The 19,448-nt window shown below is 39.7% G+C and overlaps 1 protein-coding gene and 1 long non-coding RNA gene across 4 annotated transcripts; one reads left to right on the top strand and one right to left on the bottom strand.

Moving 5' to 3' along the window:
- The first annotated feature begins 1,383 nt into the window (after positions 1-1,383).
- On the top strand, positions 1,384-14,470 carry LOC111950306 (matrin-3). The gene is made up of 20 exons (XM_023967775.2): positions 1,384-1,503; positions 2,740-3,296; positions 3,420-3,481; positions 3,611-3,649; positions 3,757-3,835; positions 3,947-4,063; positions 6,408-6,533; positions 6,617-6,781; positions 6,945-7,069; positions 7,166-7,703; positions 10,139-10,232; positions 10,363-10,382; positions 10,473-10,601; positions 10,841-10,963; positions 12,532-12,660; positions 12,733-12,860; positions 13,115-13,229; positions 13,490-13,649; positions 13,781-13,902; positions 14,211-14,470. Exons 2-20 carry the CDS (start codon positions 2,772-2,774, stop codon positions 14,241-14,243), a joined length of 2,829 nt encoding a protein of 942 aa, XP_023823543.1. The 5' UTR covers positions 1,384-1,503; positions 2,740-2,771; the 3' UTR covers positions 14,244-14,470.
- LOC111950307 (uncharacterized) lies at positions 10,999-17,026 on the bottom strand. Of its 3 annotated transcripts, none has more exons than XR_011473987.1 (4): positions 16,934-17,026; positions 16,512-16,539; positions 15,990-16,186; positions 10,999-12,168 (listed from the first exon to the last, which is right to left on the bottom strand). It is a non-coding gene; the product is annotated as an uncharacterized lncRNA (long non-coding RNA). The 3 variants fall into 3 exon arrangements; XR_002875481.2 differs by lacking the exon at positions 10,999-12,168 and adding an exon at positions 14,465-14,711; XR_002875480.2 differs by lacking the exon at positions 10,999-12,168 and having other exon boundaries at positions 14,465-16,186.
- Positions 17,027-19,448: the final 2,422 nt, after the last annotated feature.

The raw sequence follows: 19,448 nt of genomic DNA, 5'->3' as shown, positions 1-19,448 counted from the left end.
TTTGGCCTTTCTAGGGAGTTTTTCCTAGCCACCGTGCTTCTACACCTGCATTGCATGCTGTTTGGGGTTTTAGGCTGGGTTTCTGTACAGCACTTCGAGATATTAGCTGATGTACGAAGGGCTAAATAAAATAAACTTGATTGATTGATTGGCATTGTTGAATTTGATTAGCATAATAGCAAGCTAGGAATCAAATCACATTTTATTGGTCACATACACACGATTAGTAGATGTTATTGCGAGTGTAGCGAAATGCTTGTGCTTCTAGTTCCGACAGTGCAGAAATATCTAGCAAGTAATCTAACAATTCCACAACAACTACCTAATGCACACAATTCTAAGTAAAGGGATGGAATAAGAATTTGTGCATATAAATATATGGATGAGCAATGACCGAGCGGCATAGGCAAGATGCAATAGATGGTATAAAATACAGTATATACATATGGGATGAGTAACGCAAGATATGTAAACGTCATTGTTAAAGTGGCATTAATAAAGTGACTAGTGATCCATTTGTTAGAGTGACTAATGATTTCAAGTCTGTATGTAGGCAGCAGCCTTTCTGTGTTAGTGATGGCTTTTTAACAGTCTGATGGCCTTGAGATATAAGCTATTTTTCAGTCTCTCGGTCCCAGCTTTGATGCACCTGTACTGACATCCCCTTTTTGGATGGTAGCGGGGTGAACAGGCAGTGGCTCGGTGGTTGTTGTCCTTGATGATCTTTTTGGCCTTCCAAAGGACTGATGGTTTGCTAAACTAGCAAGTCTGTTTGATAAAAAAACAAACATTTTAGTCATTTGGCAGACACTCTTATCAAGAGCGACTTACAGGAGGAATTAGGCTTCATAAGTACTTGCTTTTACATCGCCATTTTTCTCTATAAGAACAATTATGGGTAGGCCGTCAATGTAAATAAGAATTTGTTCTTAACTGACTTGCCTAGTTAAATTAAGGTTAATTAAATAAAAAAATTAGCCAATATGTAATTTATAGGCCTACAGTTTATTGCATTCAGGGCTGTGGAGTGGGTGAAGTAGAGTGTTGCTGTGTATTTAGACGAGTCCTCCATGAAATAACACCATATGTAGATTCTACTGACGACACTGAGTATTCCCAACCGCACTTTTACGTTGACACATAGTATATTTTTTTCTCTATAAGCCAATAGATATTGCATATACAATGTATTGCATTGGGGACATTTATTTAACTTTGAAAAAATAAAACTATAAAAAAAACAGTTAATGCAAATGTCACTTAAATATTAATCATAGTTCATGTTTAGACAATTATTTTTCAAATATCATGAATGAATACATGTTCATGTATTTACGTGAGGGACTTTTATTATGAACATTTTCTAAATTCCGTGATAGGGAAGTACTTTTTTTTTGTCACTGACGAGACGCTGGTAGAAGGATTAGTTACACATATCTTTGTCCGGACTGTAACGTTAGCCACCTAATTTTACGAAATACCTGAAAGGGGACTTCTTAAAAGGTTTGTTTTGCAGCATTCACCATTTGTATTTCATGTAGTAGTTGAACTGGATGCCTAAACTTTCACCCCAAAACTATCTTTCTAGAAAGCTATGGTTAGCTTCTTCTTGTTAGCTAGCTTCCTAGCTGTGGGCGGCTAGGCAGCATTCTTCAGCGGTGCGTGCTGCTAGCTAACAATAATGCACTAACGTTATAGCTACATGGTACATACTTAATAGCTAATTTTTATTCATCAGGGGTGAGGAGATATTGGGCTTCGTTTTTCAGAGCTAAAGATGCGTAGTTAGCTAGTTAATAGCAACTGGCTGTTATTGTGCGGAGGCCTTCTGCGAAGGCCCATTCGATGTAGCTAACGTTAGCTTGCATCTACGTTGTTCTGGGCTGGTAAACATATTATTCTTTCTGTGATGGACATCAATTGACATCTAGTTAGCTATTGAATGATTAAAGATGGTAGTATTTCAGATACACAGTCGTCGAAGGAGACTTCCTTCCCACGGCTCTTCATTAGGGCCTACACTTTATACCAGGCTGTATCACGGTTTGGCCGGGGTAGGCCGTCATTGTAAATAATAATTTGTTCTTATCTGACTTGCCTAGTAAACGGTTAGATAAAAATAATACAAAAAAATATAATAATAATATTAATACAAAAACGAAAAAAAACAACCATTGATTTAGACATCAAATGTTATTTGTCACGTGCGCCGAATACAACAGGTGTGTAGACCTTACCGTGAAATGCTTACTTACAAGCCGTTAGCCAACCATGCAGTTCAAGAAATAGAGTTAAGAAAATATTTACTAAGTAAAGTAAAAAGTAACTCGCTACCGTTACTGAGTCAATGTGCGGGATTACAGTTTGGTCGAGGTAGTTTGTACATGTAGGTTGGGGTAAGTGACTGCATAAATAATAAAAAGCGAGTAGCAACAGTGTAAAAACAAAGGGTGGCGGGGTCAATGTAAATAGTCCGGCTGGCCATTTGATTAATTGTTCAGTAGTCTTATAGCTTGGGGGTAGAAGCTGATAAGGAGCCTTTTGAACATAGACTTAGTGCTCCATTACCGCTTGCCGTGTGGTAGCGAAGAGAACAGTCTTTGACCTGGGTGACTGGAGTCTTTGACACTTTTTTTGGGCCCTTCCTCTGACACTGCCTACTATATAGGTTGCCTTAGACATGTTCATATGTTACAACATCAGTTGAAATGACTGAACACCATTTTCCCCCAATTTCAGAATAAACTTCTCTGTGCCCTGACGGTTTGAGGATGGAGGACAGTGAGGGTCACAGCTCTGCACACAAAGGATCTGGTGATGGTGCGACGAGCACTATGAACTTATATGCCACTCTGGGGCTCTCTCCAGAAGACGTGGATGCTCTGGCCCAGATTCCAGAGAATGAGATCAGTGTGGAGACGTTGCCTTATCTGATAATGAAACTGAAGGCCAATCGAGCCAAGCAAGAGGAGCAGGGACAGGCCTCCCCAAAGGGAGACAGCTGTCAGGAGGATACAGATGATGGAGACCTTAGCAAACAGGACAGTCCCCCTGCTGTCCCTCGCAGGTCAAACAGCCACTGTGACACTGATTATAGGAGAGCGGAGATTCACAGTCGACCAGAGCGGACTGAGGCAAGGAGAGGTTCCCGTCACACTAGGCCCTCAATGGAAAAACCATCCGACAGCCAGCAAAAGATTCCTTTCTCCTATCAAGTGGACGATTTTCATGGAGTTGTGCCCAAGGTTTACCCACACACATGCTCTCTATGCTTATGCATGTTGAATTCTAATAAGGTAAGCTTTGTTATATTTCAAAACTCTTGCTGTTGGACTGTTATTCTATATCATTTTAATCAGAACACTCAACCTTCCATGATGGCATTAATTTAGCTTAATATGGGTTTGTTTTTTTCACAGACATGGAAGGAACATCTCAATGGATTACGACATGCGGAGGGATGTCAAGATCTCTCGCGTCTGTAAGTGTTTTCATGCAAAGTAAAACATTTAGATAATGGACTATTACAGGTCACAAAATCAATTGAGATATTTTCTATAACATGGTTTTATTTAAATTTGTTTTGTCTTTTCTGTTTGTTTTTTTACAGATATCCAGATTGGAAAAAACAAGATCCCCGGAAGGAAATGTTAGGGAAAACATGAAATTAAGCTTTATGTTGAAAACAGGCATGTCATGATGTAAAACCATTAGCTGTTCCTCTTCTTACTTAGCACTGTTTACGTTGTCTTCCAGGTCCAACTCCATTCCAAGTAGAGATGCTATTTCAACCGCCCAGAAGTCTGCATCAGAAAGACACTATTTGAAGCCCAGGGTAATGATGCCCCTTTTGTGACAATATTTTCTTATAAATAGAGCATTTTTAATTCACTTATGTTTATTTGCTTAAAGCTGCATGCTTGAATGTATTTCTATTTTGCTTCAGGCTGGCACGAAGGTGGTGGTCACAAAATTTCCCCATGGCTCTGTTTGTGTTGAAGACTTGATGACTTTGGCTAAGCCATTCGGCACGGTTGTAAAACATCTGGTGTTCCCCTGCAAGGTAAGTTACACAAATTGATAAGAAAAACCGAGTAATAAACACTAAACTCTTAAACATGCACTATGCAGAAATTGCTCCGCCATTTCCTGGTTGCTAAAATTAATAGTTCACCTAATTTCAGTGTATGTGACAAAACAATTTAGTATAGTGTAGAGAATCATTGTACCATCTAAACCTCTGTGAAACATTTATTTTCAATAACCAAAAATATTTGCTGTTCTAATACCCATACTAACCTACTGTATGCTACATACTTAATGAGTGTATATACTATTTGTTCATTTTAGTATACTGTAAACGAATGGTATCGTTTCAGTTGAGCGTACTAGCGCTTCGCCTGTCTACTGGAAGTTGATGCTATTGCTATGCAACCTCTTGCTAGCTTGTTCGCATAACAAATGACTAGCTAGGCGGTTTACGGTTCCAGGTGTGTTAGTAAATTCAATCTGGAGTGCCAGCGTGCGCTCTGGGCGTTTGTAAATCCAGAGCATTGTCAGATTGTCCTTCGTAAATTCAGAGCGTTTCGCTCTCAGAGGGTTTAGAGCGCACACTAGATGCTCTGGCCGAGGAGTAGGGTTGATCCGTGCGTTCAACGGCAGTCAAGCACCCAAGCTAACTGGCTAACGTTGGCTAGCTACTTCCAGACACATAATGAGAGAGAACCTCAGTCTGACCATTTCACTCACCCAGGCAGAGCTGGGTTAGGCTGCTTTTATGTTATCCAGACCGTTGGTGACTAACTGTGCTGCTGGCAACAATTTAATTACAATTTTTTTTTGCCGACGTTTACTGCCGGGTGTTGAACGTTCATCAGTTATTCTGCGCTCTGGCACACTCAGACGAGAGTCAAATCAAATTTTCTTTGTCACATGTGCCAAATACAACAGACCCTACAGTGAAATGCTTAATTACAAGCCCTTAACCAACAGTGCTCTGAAATCTCTGTACAGTTTATGACCATTGCAATAAATAATACAAAGTCCACCTTTTTAACATGTAGCATTTCACTATCCCTCGGTTGATGAGAAACTTCACTGGTCATGGTGGCTCTACTACTATTGCTTCTTCCCCGCTACTCGTTCCTTCCAATTTTCTCACCACCTCCAGATAGGATACACGCTGGACACTCCTTACCCGTGCCACCTCATTCTCCTTCACCCTAACAGGATACTTCAAGAATTCAGGCGCATGTTCACCTCCACAGTTGAAGCATTTCCCTTCATCTGGCATACAATATTCTTCCCTTCTGCACACACTTGACACATGACCAAACCTTTTACATTTATGAAACTGAAGGGTCTTGTGCACAAAATCTCTTACAGGGCATCTCATGAATCCTAACTTTATATGAGATAGGAGAGACTCTTCATCAAAGAACAGTAGCATGGATGAAGTCTTTCTTTTCTCCGTCCACCATACAGGTCAGTCAACGTGGACCAACTACCATCGATGTCTTCAGTTATATCCTCTGCCTTTAGTTTTTGCACCACCCCAGAAATAATCACCTTGATAGGCGCCCTGCTACAAAAATCCATGCAGGAAACATTCCACTCCGATATCTTAAAACACGCTTCTTCTTGCGACTCTCACCGACTCCAGACTTTCCTCCAACACATTACAGGTTTTCCTGGAGACGTTAAACGGATTTCCCAAGTAGCATTGATCCAAAACCCTGACTCGGACCAAAAAAACATAGCTTTGCTACTCTTGTTTCCCTTTTTCTTCGCCACTAACCCACTCATTCTTACTTTCTGTACTATTAGCTTCACTCGACTCAAGTTTTCGCCATCTTCAATCCTCAGTCACTCTTCCTTCACCTTTCGCTGCATATTTTCTGCAATTTTCTTCAAATCTGAAAACGTTGTGAAGCCACGGCCATTTTCTGAGGAATTGCATTAACAGCCCTAAAAGCACGGAGAAAGTGTACACTGCTTGTATACTTTGTATTTTGGCGAAGTTAGTACAACATCCGGGTACTTTTGGCATACTAACTATATCCATGCTATGACCAATAAGCATACTATATTCTCAATTCATGTCACAAATAGTGCGGTTAGTATGAGTTTTCGAAACACAGCTATTGTCTTTTCAGCTATTTGAAGCTGGTGTACAAAACCGAAGGTTAAAGAGGAAACTTAGAACATTTCTATGCTTCCTCTGTTTATGTGGCCTATATCTACTGCTTCTTCGACTTGCTTTCAATGAGAATGACAGCGATATTTCTAATTTCTATGTGAATTTGGTCGGGTCGCCCAAAAAGTTTCATGTTGCAGCTTTAATATTCTCTCTCAAAATCTGTAGTTGAATGTCTTGGATGATTCACTGTTGTATTTTTTTGTTACAGGGATTCCTGGAGTTTGATTCTCACAAAGAGGCAGTCAATATGGTGAATCACTTCAGTGAAAAGCAAGCTTTCGTGAAGGGATATAAGTTGAATCTGTACTTGTCACCTATGGTGTGCAGTATTCATGTAAGTGCAGCTGCCTCTTAAAAGTTTGAGATTCTGTGTTCTTAATCACAGAGATCGCAGTATGAGCTTGTTTTTTCTTTTAGCCGCCAAGGTTGGATGAACCAACAGAAAAACGTCCGACCAAACAAGCTACCAATACAGTGGTTTGTTTTTCCCGCCTACCTCCTGGGAAGGAAAGAGAACCAGAGATTCTCGATCTCGCCAAGATGTTTGGGGATGTGCGGCATTCAACATTTTCAAGTGATCAGGTAAGGTTCGAGCAATATGGAATTGAAGTGTGATCAATCAAATTCTGCAAGTCTCTGGTGATTTCAAATAGAAAACAATTATTAAAACAATTTACTCCAAAACCTTCATTATGCAGCACCATATTTAGCTTTGTCTAATGCATTCTCCCTTATTCATCTGCAGGCCCTGATTGAGATGGTAGATTGGAAGGATGCTGACATTATGGTGAAGTACTACCACTCCAACCCCCTCAAGATCAATGGAAAGAGTGTCAAAGTAATCTTGTCATCGTCACTGAAGCGCCTTAGGTAAGTAAGACTGGGGCAATGGCGACCAATTTTCCTGTGGGACTCATCAGGAAGTATGTCTCAGGGAAGTTTACCTCAATGGTTTTTGTCTTGTAGAGAAAGTCCTGACTCCACCACATCCAGAAGAGCAGATTCCAGTAAAGGCCGCAGCAGCAGACACAAGAGCGAGGAGACTAGCAAGACCTCAAACTCCACGAACAAAGAGAAACCCAGTACAGGTGAACAACCCGCTGAGAAAGTGACGGAACAAGGAGAAGGTCAACAAAGCACCTCAGAAGAGTTCAAGGAAGTGGTCAAGCAGGACATCAAGGAGGGGGAGATTGAGGGGTTGGTCAAAGAAGAGGACATTGATTTGGAAAACAAAGATCTAGATGGAAAGGGCATCCAGATGGAACCTGAACAATGCTTGTTAGATGATGAGGTTGGTGCTGGTGTAGATACTAAAAACCCAGCTCCTTCCAAAAGTGCTTCTCTGGTGGCTGATTCTAAAGATAAGGGGGAACCCGAAATCTCAGAACTGTTGGCAGACGATACCTTGGAGGATTCTGACATCAAGGCTGCCGATGATCCAGCTCTGTGTGATGCTGACGTCTCAATGGAGACCATGATGGAACAGGAGAGCTTTCAAGAAGATGTAAGAAATTCTTGTCATTCATATTTGTGACCGGAACCAACAAAAGGCTTATTGTTCCCAGAATTGAAAATAAGTTTGTCAAGTAACCAAGATGTGGGTTCCTAGCAATGGCTTCTTAAAGCATGTATGCTTCAACTCTTCAACTTGGTTGAAGTTCTGGGAGCATTCCTGAGAATAGTTTGGTTGAGTGAGATCCTCCACTGATCAGTTGAAACAGATGTGGCCATCTATTGCCTAGAACCACTGAAATCTGGCTGACGTTTCAGTGGCAAATAAAATGTATCTGACACTTCAGATTGAACCTCGTCAATCTAGACAAACAGTCAAGATGTTTTCTGTGACTCATGTCAGCAATGCCCGGTTTGACTCATGGCTTGTTGGAATATTGAGTTTGCTTGGTACCATAGCACGCTATTTACAGTGCCATCAGAAAGTATTCATACACCTTGAACTATTCCACATTTTGTTGTTACAGCCTGAATTAAACATTTATTACAGTCTCACCCATCTACACAAAATAAGCATTATGACAAAGTGAAAACCTGTTTTTAGAAATGTTTGCAAATTTATTTAAAAATTAAATACAGATATCTAATTTACATAAGTATTCACACCCCTGAGTCAATATGTTAGAATCACCTTTTGGTTAAGTCGTTCAGATTTTCACACCTGGATTGTACAATATTGGCACATAATTATTTACGCTCTGGCAAGTCGGTTGTTGATCATGGCTAGACAGACATTTTAAAGACTTGCTATAGATTTTCAAGCAGATTTAAGTAAAAACTGTAACTAGGCCACTCAGGAACATTACATTTTGTCTTGGTAAGCAACTCCAGTGTAGATTTGGCCTTGTGTTTTAGGGTATTGTCCTGCTGAAAGGTGATTTTCGGATTTTCGTCTCCCAGTGTTTGTTGGAAAGCAGACTGAACCAGGTTTTCCTCTTGGATTTGGCATGTGCTTAGCTCTAAGCAGTGCCTTTTTATCCTTAAAACTCCCTAGACCTTGACAAGGATACTCATAACATGATGCCTCCACCACCATGCTTGAAAATATGACGTAGTCCTCAGTTAATTTCTTTGCCTTATTGCAAACAGGATGAATGTTTTGGAATATTTTTATTCTGTACAGGCTTCCTTATTTTCACTCTGCCATTTAGGTTAGTATTGTGGAGTAACTACAATGTTGTTGATCCATCCTCAGTTGTCTCCTATCACAGCCATTAAACACTAACTGTTTTAGTCACCATTGGCCTCATGGTGAAATCCCTGAGCTATTTCCTTCCACTGAGTTGGACTGGGTGTATTGATACACAAGTGTAATAACTTCACCATGCTCAAAGGGATATTCAATGTCCAGATTTTTTTTCTTTTTTTACCCACCTACCAATTGGTGCCTTTATTTGTGCGGCATTGGATGACATCCCTGGTCTTTGTTTGAAATTCACTGCTCGACTGAGGGACCTTACAATTATCTTTATGTGTGGCGTACAGAGATGGGGTAGTCATTAAAAAAAGAGTCCATGCAACTTATGTGACATGTTAAGCACAATTTTACTTCTGAACTTTAGGCTTGCCATAACAAAAAGGTTGAATACTTATTGGACACAAGACATTTCAGCTTTTAAAATGTTTTATTTGTAAAAATGTCTAAAACCATAATTTCACTTTGACATGGGGTATTGTGTGTAGGCCAGTGACACACAATCTAAATGTAATCCATTTAAAATTCAGGCTAACACAACAATGTGGAAAAAGTCTAGGGGTGTAAATAGTTTCTGAAGGCACTGTATGTAGGCTATATGATGTGCTCAGGGGTTATTAATTCCATCAGTTTTATGAGTGCCCTACAAATCAGATGGAGATCAGCTTTGAAGGATCTCCTTATGTTTCATGGTTGAATAGCAAAGGTTATAGAACCATCTCTGTACAAGCTCCAATTGTTTCCAGAAAACCTAGACTGACAGTAGTAATCCAGAACAGGCACTTAATCGCTCAAAAGTCAGCCAAACATTGTTGAACTGCATTGTTGGTTAAGGGATTGTAAGTAAGCATTTCATGGTTAGGTCTACACCTGTTGTGTTCGGCACATGTGAGAAAGTACAATTATATTTGATCAGACATGCTTATCTGTTCAGCCCTAGCATGGTTAAAACCTGGACTGACCAAGAGGTTTGAATAACTTTGGACATTTAAGCTGTCAATGTCAATTGTAAYAGTGCAGCCACAGAGTTCACTTCCTAGCTTTGTGACATGGATCTTTATCATACTTCAGTACTATTGAATACAGTTTTGCATACTTTTATGTTCATTGTTTGAAATGCTTTTGAGTTTCCAATTGCAACCTCACATATTTGTTATGGTTTTGGTGCAGCACTGTGGACCTTGAAACTCAAATTCTTTAACTTATTGATGTTGTGGACTTATTTCCAACAGGACAATATGGATGACATGGATTTCCCTGAGAATATGGATGAYTTCGTTACATTGGATGAACTTGACGACAGTACTGGAGGGGACACATCGCTGGGTAAGCAATGAATGATGCAAAACATTCTTACTTGGCAGCAATGGACAAAACAATTGTTACAGTTGTTTAGCCTGTGTAGATAATCTCCAGATAATTTATAGTAATAATTACTTTTTGTTTTTATTTGCAGAGTCAAAGGATGCTTCATGGGTGGGTATTCCTCCATACCGAGTAGTTGGAATGTGTCAAACGTGTAGAAAGTTGTTTTTATTGATAGTTGGTTAAAATTGTTTTCTACAGGATGGAAAAGTTGTCCAAATTAGCCCAATTAGAAAGGGCTATGGCAATGTGGAGGTGGCCCTATTGAAACTGGCAGAGCGAGCAAACGTGAAAGTTGTAAACCATTCCATATCCTTCCTCAGACAGGAGGTATGTTCATAATTATGTTACTTGCAGATATGTTATTTGGGGATCAGTGTATTTTATTTTGTATGGTACTTATCTAGGTTTCTTCATGTGATGGAAATAATGTTGTCATAGCAACAGTGGTGAATAATTTGACATTCATGTATTTTGGCATACAGGAAGGAGTTTATTTACTCAACACCTGATTTGTGCAAATCTTTGCTGTCTGTTTTTATGACATTGAGCTTTTTCTATATTTTCAGGCATGGTTAGAGCTTGAAACTACCGAGGAAGTACGTGAAATGGTGAAATTCTACAAAGGAAAAGGACAGTTGTTGAGGAAACATGTCAATATTAGCATGTGCTTTTCACGGAAAGAGTTGGAGGTGGGTTTGGTGTCTGCTAAATGGTGTAGTATCTATGTTGTACGCGTTATGCATCTGATGAAAGAATTGAGTTGCAGTGCATTCATAAAGTATTCAAACTTTATTGACTTTTTCCAGATTTTGTTATGTTACAGCCTTATACTAAATTGATTCAATTGGTTTTTTCCCCCCTCATGTACAACACACAATACCCCATAATGACAAAGCAAAAACTGTTTTTTAGATTTTTTAAAACTAATTTATTAAACAAAAAAAAGAGGTCACATTTACTTATCTATTCAAACCCTTTACTCAGTACTTGGTTGAAGCACCATTGGCAGTGATTATAGCCTCAAATCTTCTTGGCACACCTGTATTTGGGGAGTTTCTCCCATTCCCCTCATCAGATCCTCTCAAGCTCTGTCAGGTTGTACTTGGCCCGAAGCCACTCCTGCGTTGTCTTGGCTGTGTGCTTAGGGTCGTTGTCTTGTTGGAAGGTGAACCTTCACCCCAGTCTGAGGTCCTGAGCGCTCTGGAGCAGGTTTTCATCAAGTCTCTCTCTGTACTTTGCTCCGTTAATTTTTCCCTCGGTCGTGACTAGTCTCCCAGTCCCTGCCGCTGAAAAACATCCCCCCTGCATGAAGCTACCACCACCATGCTTCACCGTAGGGATGGTGCCAGATTTCCTCCAGACGTGACGTTTGGCATTCAGGCCAGAGTTCAATCTTGGTTTCATCTGGACTGAGAATCATTTAGGTGCTTTTTTGCAAACCATGCGGCCTCTCATGTGCCTTTTTCTGAGGAGTGGCTTCCGTCTGTCCACTCTACCATAACGGCATGATTGGTGGAGTGCTGCAGAGATGTTTGTCCTTCTGGAAGGTTCTCCCATCTCCACAGAGGTCTTGGTCACCTCCCTGACCAAGGCCCTGCTCCCCCGATTGCTCAGTTTGGCTGGGCGGCCAGCTCTAGGGAAGAGTCTTGGTGGTTCCAAACTTCTTCCATTGAAGAATGGTTGAGGCCACTGTGTTCTTGAGGACCTTCAATTCTGCAGAAATGTTTTGGTACACTTGTCCAGATCTGTGCGTTGACACAATCCTGTCTCGGAGCTCTACAGACAATTCCTTCAACCTCAGCTTGGTTTTTGCTCTGATATGCGCTGTCAACTGTGGGACCTTATATAGACCGGTGAGTGCCTTTCCAAATCATGTCCAATCAATGGAATCCACCTGTGGTAAATTCAAATCAAGTTGAATAAACATCTCAAGGATGATCAATGGAAACAGGATGCACCTGAGATCAGATTTGCGTCTCATAGCAAAGGGTCTGAATACTTAAGTAAAAAAGGTATTTCAGTTTATATTTAATAAAATTGCAAACATTTCTAAATCTGTTTTCGCTTTGTCATTATGGGGTGATGTGTATAGATAGATTGAGGGGGGGGAAATATTGAATACATTTTAGAGTAAGGCTGTAACATAACAAAATGTGGAAAGTAAAGTGGTCTGAATACTTGCCAAATGCACTGTATTATAAACTCAACTACAGACCTGGTCAATATGTGTAATGTGATTTTGTTTCTGTCAATATAGAGTCCTAGTGGGAGATCCATCTACATTTGTATGCTTCCACTCCAGAAGTACTCGGACGTCTCTCTTTTACGACTTGCCCAGCCTTTCGGGAAAATCACTGGCTATAATTTGAACTGGCGTCATGGAAAGGTAAAGTTTCACCTGCCCCTTTTGTTTTTCTATTAATAAAGGACTTTCACATGGATGTTTTCTTTCTTTCAGTGTTATATCCAGTTGGAGAGCGTGGAAGCTGCTCAGAAAATGGTGAAGTACTTCCAACGTCCACACAAGTTCTATGGGACCCTGTTAAGGGTCAGTTTGTGCAAAAAGGGAGACTCCCTAATATACTGGTAAATAATTTTAATGACCCTAAGCATATGCAGTAGAGTAGATGATGGAAATGATAGTTAGACTAAATGGAATTTGAAGACTGGATACTAGCATTATGTCCACTGCCAGTTCAATTGATTGGAATTTATTGGAAGAATATACAGCCAAAGAATAATCTGATAAAGAATGTTGTGATCTATGGTTCAACTGGGCTGTATCTAAGTACACTTTCATGATATAGTACTCCATGACATATTCTGTTCTCCTGACACAGGAAGCCTCCAGTCAAATATGAGCTGTGGTTGGCCAGTCAGAAAGACAGAAGATCAAGAGATCATCATGGAGATGAAAAGACTAATGGCCAGTCAGCCAAAAGCCCCTATCCAGAGGTGAAAGATGGTTATTGCTGTGTTTTTGTTTCCTTAATTTAAACAAGGTGAAATATTGCCTTGTTAGTTAAATGCTTGCTGAATATTTATGTATTTAATTTTGGCATGTCTGTGAATAATCATTTTACAGTTACTGGTTAGTCAAGAAGTAATCAGTTATTGCACTTCACACAGGGAAGAGTGCTGATATTTATTCGTGTTGGTCTCTCAGGCTAAGTAGAACAAATGAGTAAAAGACATGATTGTGTTTGTATGGCCAGAGTCCTGTGTCTGACAGTGAGGGGGTCTGTGGGGACCCTGAGGGTGAGGTAGCCAGTGGTGTGGAAGCTATCCCAGAGGGAGAGAAGAAGGAGGAGGAGGATGAGGAGAAGAAGAAGCAGGAGGAACCTCTGGGTCCTTATCAACCTGACAACCCTGTTGGTAAGATGCTAGAGAAACTGACTTCTGTTTGTGTGGCTGCCTATTTTTATTATCAGGTGTGACAGGGATCTGCTAAAGAGCTTTTAGTGCCATATTGTGATAAACTTTTCTCTCTCTCCTTTTACTTGCAGGGTTAGACTATCTGGTGCCAAGGACTGGATTCTTCTGCAAGCTGTGCAACATCTTCTACAACAATGAGGAAACCGCCAAATCAGTCCACTGTAGCAGTGAGGAACATTATCTGAACCTTAAGGTACTTCTCAACTATGACGAGTCAGTCTTATGAGTCATTCTTTGTGGTGTGGCGTTTTTGAAATTTTATTTATTTATTTTTTAATTCACCTTGGAGGCCAGAATACATTCCCAAATGTTTCACTGTTAAGTGTCAAATATTCATCAATTTCAAGGGAAACCTTGTTTATTTAAAGCTAGTATCACCTATGCTTGTGGAATCTCAACCAATTGGAAAGATGAGACTTGGGGATCTGTTTTAGCTGTTCTTGGTAATAGGTTAACATAGATAATGCATTGAAAATGTACACTGATTTTCTTTTCTTTCAGAGAAAGATGGATAAAGAAACAGACCTTGTCTGATTGAGAGGATTGTCGTCCCCTTGTAGTCTTCCCAGAGGAAGGCCGTTTTATTATAAACATTTCTGTCCAATTTGTTTAACATTCCAGTCTTTTTTGTTACTGTTAACATTGTTACCCATTTGAAATTAATTAATGCAGCCAATTATGAAATGTAGTCCCATTCTGTGGTTAGGAATAGTACCTGGATAAAGTTTCCTCTTATTGAATAAACAAATGTTGGACTTGTTCTTTGACTTCTGCCATTACTTTTGTCACCTCTTATGGCTAACATTTACTCTGAAACTACTGCACTTAACATACTTGACAGAGGCCTATGGTTGTTTATGGTCAACTGTCATTTATCAAGGACATGTGGACAGGATTAGCTTGAACTACATCCCATAATCCAGAGAACCATCTGGTGCTTGACTGTGACAGCAGAGCTGGCTAAGAAGATTCACCCCGTCTGTAGCAAGGAGCAGCACATCGCTTGAGGAAAGGACAAATGAGGGAGATTGGCTTAAATCTTCCATGTTTTAGACTGAACAAACAGGCCTAGACGCTTCCGATAGGGGATAGTTCAGTGAATGTATTCCATAACATTTTACATTTCACACAAACTCGAGGCTATAAAAATTGTTGCGCACTTTATATTCAAGCTACCACTGTTTTGGAACACTGCCTTCATGGTAATGTTATGAAAGCTTGAATCAGGTTATGTAGACAGTGTAATTAGTGCAACCAATGACAATAGTCAAGGGGTGTGTCATGTTATTAGAGGGATGAGAATGAAAAAAAAGAATAGTTTACAGGATGTTGAATATATTAGGCTATCAAATTGCAACATAAGTAGATATTTTACATAGTATTAGCATCAACATGATTTAATTACATATACACATTTTATATTTTGGTTCAACCGTAAAGCACAATATGCAGAAAGAATCTAGTAATCCTATAAATATTCTAGTAATTACTATAGAAATCTGCACTATCATTTAGGATTGTTATATCCAGCGGGTAATACACTCCTGTCCCCCGTGGACCGGCTCGCACATAAAGCATCCTCCATTCAGGCTGCAAAGGCATAATTTCCCTCCTTAATAATGGCAGGGGGGGAAAAACAGGGTAAATGTGTACTTCTTAATAAAACACCATTAGCCACCCCCATTTTTGGATAAGGGTGTGAAACATCCCAAATTGTCAGAAAATTTGAAAAATGGTGGTGGAAAAAGGTTTTATTAAGACAGTACACATCTTTCCAGTTTTTTCTCAGACGGCATGCCAGCCCGGCGGTATTTTAGTTGTTGGCTTGAGCACACGCGCAAAGACCAGAGTGTGCACATTTGCTCGATAATGCAATTTATTTTAGGACAAAATGATCAGTAGCCTAGAGTTAAAAATGCGATGGAAATCCATTTACTTGTATTTTTTATTCGGTACATGGACATTTAAATTTTATGCGCACGGCTTTTTATTCGCAACAAATCAATTTGATGGAAATACATCTCTGATGTGTAAATGCGCATGTTTTTAATGCAGATTTTTTAGTATTTGCTTGGAAATCTGTCGCCAATTAGATGGAAACCTAGCTATAGAGAACAAGTGGTGGGGTTGTGCTGTTATTCAAAAACATTTCCCATTGTTGACAGGTCTGCTATTTGTATGTTGAAATGCATCTGTGTAGGCTACATTTTGTTGTTGGTGACCCTGCATGCAGAAAACACTATCTTTAAACTATAACAAAGGTTTTGAACTTGGTCTTACAGCAGATGGCAGAGACTCGTGTGGGACATTGTTGAGGTTTTGCTTCATGGTCCTTAAAGGCATTGGCCTTCTTGCTGGTAAGTGAGGCTAAAGAGTGTCCCCATCAATTCCAACACCTTTTGGAGGGGGGTTCTTAGCTAAGCCTTGCACAGAAAGATTTTTGGAATTTGGATTTTTGAGCCCTCTTCCAGTTCAACCTATAGAAAACACATAAGTTTATCATACATCATTAGTTTAGGCATGTGGTCACTTTTCCAATAATGAGGAGATATGTAGCCTTGTTAATGTTATTAAACATGTGTTTACATTATTCACAATGCACCTATTCACAGTTGGCTAGTTAATACAAAATAATGGAAATGGGGGGGAAAGGATAAGGAATAGGTCAATCTGTTCAGATGTACTAAAATCAACTGTGTCTCATGCATTGTGAATGTAAGAATTATATCTGCCATTCACAATACTGTATGCACAACAGGGATGAGGAAATTAAATTGAGTAAGATAGATGACTGATGCTTACCCTTATTCATTGAGGAGCGGTGGAAGTTCTACAAAACATAATTGTTAGTTTTAGTATTAATAACAGTAATTTTCAACAATTCAAAATAGCTACTAAAAACGATTTGTAAATATGTATTAATTATCATCTTATCTCACAAATACACATTTTCATCATGTCATTCTCAACATATCCCTAACAACAGCAAGTTACAATGTTTCCCTTTATTTACACTCTCTGTGTGAACGTTCGTTGGAGTCCTCAGATGACATGACTATGGTAGGCTAGCTTGGCTGGAGCTAACGTTGGACGATGTTAACTTCTATGCTAACAGAGTTTTATAAATTAATTAAACTATGGAAACATCATAAAAACATGACAATAATATCATTAAACTCCGCTTAACTTGGTATTTCACATCATATGCTTTATAACTCGCTCACCGTGAAGATAATGTTTAAAATAATTTGTTTATCTGGTGCTTCTCTCTTCAGTTTTCAGTTGGCTCTCTCATTCAACTTCAATAGGCAGGCAAGCTAGTGTGAGAGCCACTGAGTGAGAGCACGTGAAGTAACCACGTGAAGTAACCACTTCCCACTCTGCGGGAAGAAACAAGCACACCCCTTGACTATACATGATTACAAATAGCAGATTAGGTTACCATATATCTCACATTCTCTAACATTTCTGATTGGCAACACAGGGAACCCAAACATGAGCACTTAAAAATATATATATATTAACACAGAAAGTATTACTGAAAAGTATTATTAGTATTATTTTATTTGATCTTACAGACAAACTAGGACCAACAATAGTAGCCTAATGCCTCTGACTTTGTATAGCACAATATTGGATCACTCCAATATGGTATCATTCTGCTCGGCAGGATACATTTAGTCCTGTGTACCGGGTAGTGCTGCGGCTGTCCCCCTTAAATAGCTGCCGCCCTAGTACTCTCACCGTTTCCTATTTTCAGCTCATTTCAGAAGATTAGCTGGGGGGATGTTTTTCAGCAGCTAGGACTGTGAGACTAGTCAGAATTGAGGGAAAGATGAACGGAGGAAAGTACAGAGAGATCCTTGATGAAAACCTGCTCCAGAGCGCTCAGGACCTCAGATTGGGATGAGAAGGTTGGCAGTAGTATAGAACACATTGTATTGCTAAAATGATATCTGCAGTGGCCGTACGGCATTTACTGTGATACAGCCTCTGCAGAAGTCAGGGCATGTACACTTGCGCTTCGTTGAGCAGAGCAGGACTTCCCGCCCCCACCTACCGTCAACCAATCATGTCAATGCGGAGCTATGCGGAGCCCTCCACATTGTTACAAAATCTGTCCTGTGCATGGCTTTGCGGTATGGAACTCCATTTGACCTCTGCATGCCTACTGCGGCTCAGCAATACTACTCTTCAACCATGTTTTTTCAGATCAAGCATAAATTGGCGTTAAGTTGCCCCTCACTATAGCTGCACTTCTCCACATGGCCAGACTTTTAGGGCCGGTGTCAGACAGGGCTTAGATTAAGCCAGGAGTAGGCCTTAATGTGTACTAGTTAAACTAGGACATTTAAGTAGCTTTCATGAACGTGGTTTAAATTTGGCTTAGTTAGTCAGAGACTATGGAGTCCTGGAGTAAGGTAAGTAAGCCTAAATGAGAACACCTGGGTTAAGCCTGATTAGGTTAAGTATGAGCACATGCTGTTGGTCTAATGGTGCTCATAAAACCCCGGGAATGGAATAGAAAACACCATCACTGGTGTGAATCTTGAGACAAAACAATGGCAGAGGCAAAAATAATTTGTTCAAAAAAACTTGAGTATGAAAAAATGCAACAAAAACAAAATTTGTCAAACCATCCAGTTATTGAAAGTAAAAACCATTCTACTGCTACTGAGCAAAAGAAAAAGTGGTTGGGCTGCAATTTGGAGTGATTTAAATGAAAATGTAACCACGAGTACAACAACTTCAGGTGAACTATCTCCATTATTTTCAGTATTTCACATCCATCATATTCATATTTTTGTGACATCACTTATATTGAATGATATCTGCTTTTTATAGACTGAAAGAACCTTTAAATTGGCTTTAAAAAGAGAGAATGCAGATTTCAGAAGAGAGCGATTTACTACTGCTGGTGGAACACCAAAAAAAGACGAGACTGATGAATTGAGTGACTTGCTGTCTGGAATAATAGAGCACCAGCAACCTCTGGATGGTATACCAGATGATGACCATTTGGACAGTTCAGAAGAAGCACTGAGCACAAATGGTACTTATACGAAATAAAGTAAATTGGTCACTTCCTTTGGTAAATATATTCCACTCTGTCAATCTGTATTCTTCCATCGATCTAAGGACCATGTGAGTTTATTTGTGCTTCTGTGTTCTTTTTCCAGAGGAAAGGAATGTGAACAGGTTGGAAGAGCCAGTGCAGAGTGAGTGTGTACCCTCTACATCTGCTATAGCATCCCTGAGAGAAGATTCTGCCACCACCTTTCAGCAGAGAACAAAAAAGATGACCGTGCATGAAAAGTTAGCCAGAGAATTTCACAAGCATAAAATGAAATCTGAAGAACATGAAATTAAAATGAGAGTTCTACAGGTTGACCTGGATATGAAGTTGGAAGAGAGCGGTATGATGCAAACTAAATACAGTAATGAGACAATTGTGATTACCAGCCATGGTGAACAATATATGTAAAAAATGTTTTGTCATTTGGATATTCATGAGTGAGTATTTTAATCACCACAAACTACATTTTAAACCAGCCTTGGTTTAGTCACTCATTTCATTTTGCTGCACACTATTTGAATTTTGTACAGAACATGCAAAAATAAGCCATAATGAATAATTCCATATTTAGATGCGTCTCATCTAGTTGAGGTGCTGCAATTTGAAAGCAACTCTGTGTGCCAGTCCCCATTGGTCCTTGCCTGCCTCATCCATGGGCACAT

The sequence above is a fragment of the Salvelinus sp. IW2-2015 genome, linkage group LG23 (genome assembly GCF_002910315.2).
Source record: "Salvelinus sp. IW2-2015 linkage group LG23, ASM291031v2, whole genome shotgun sequence".
NCBI classification, from domain to species: domain Eukaryota; kingdom Metazoa; phylum Chordata; class Actinopteri; order Salmoniformes; family Salmonidae; genus Salvelinus; species Salvelinus sp. IW2-2015.
The sequence above is the reverse complement of the archived record's forward strand: the minus strand, read 5'-3'. Positions and strand labels throughout refer to the sequence as shown.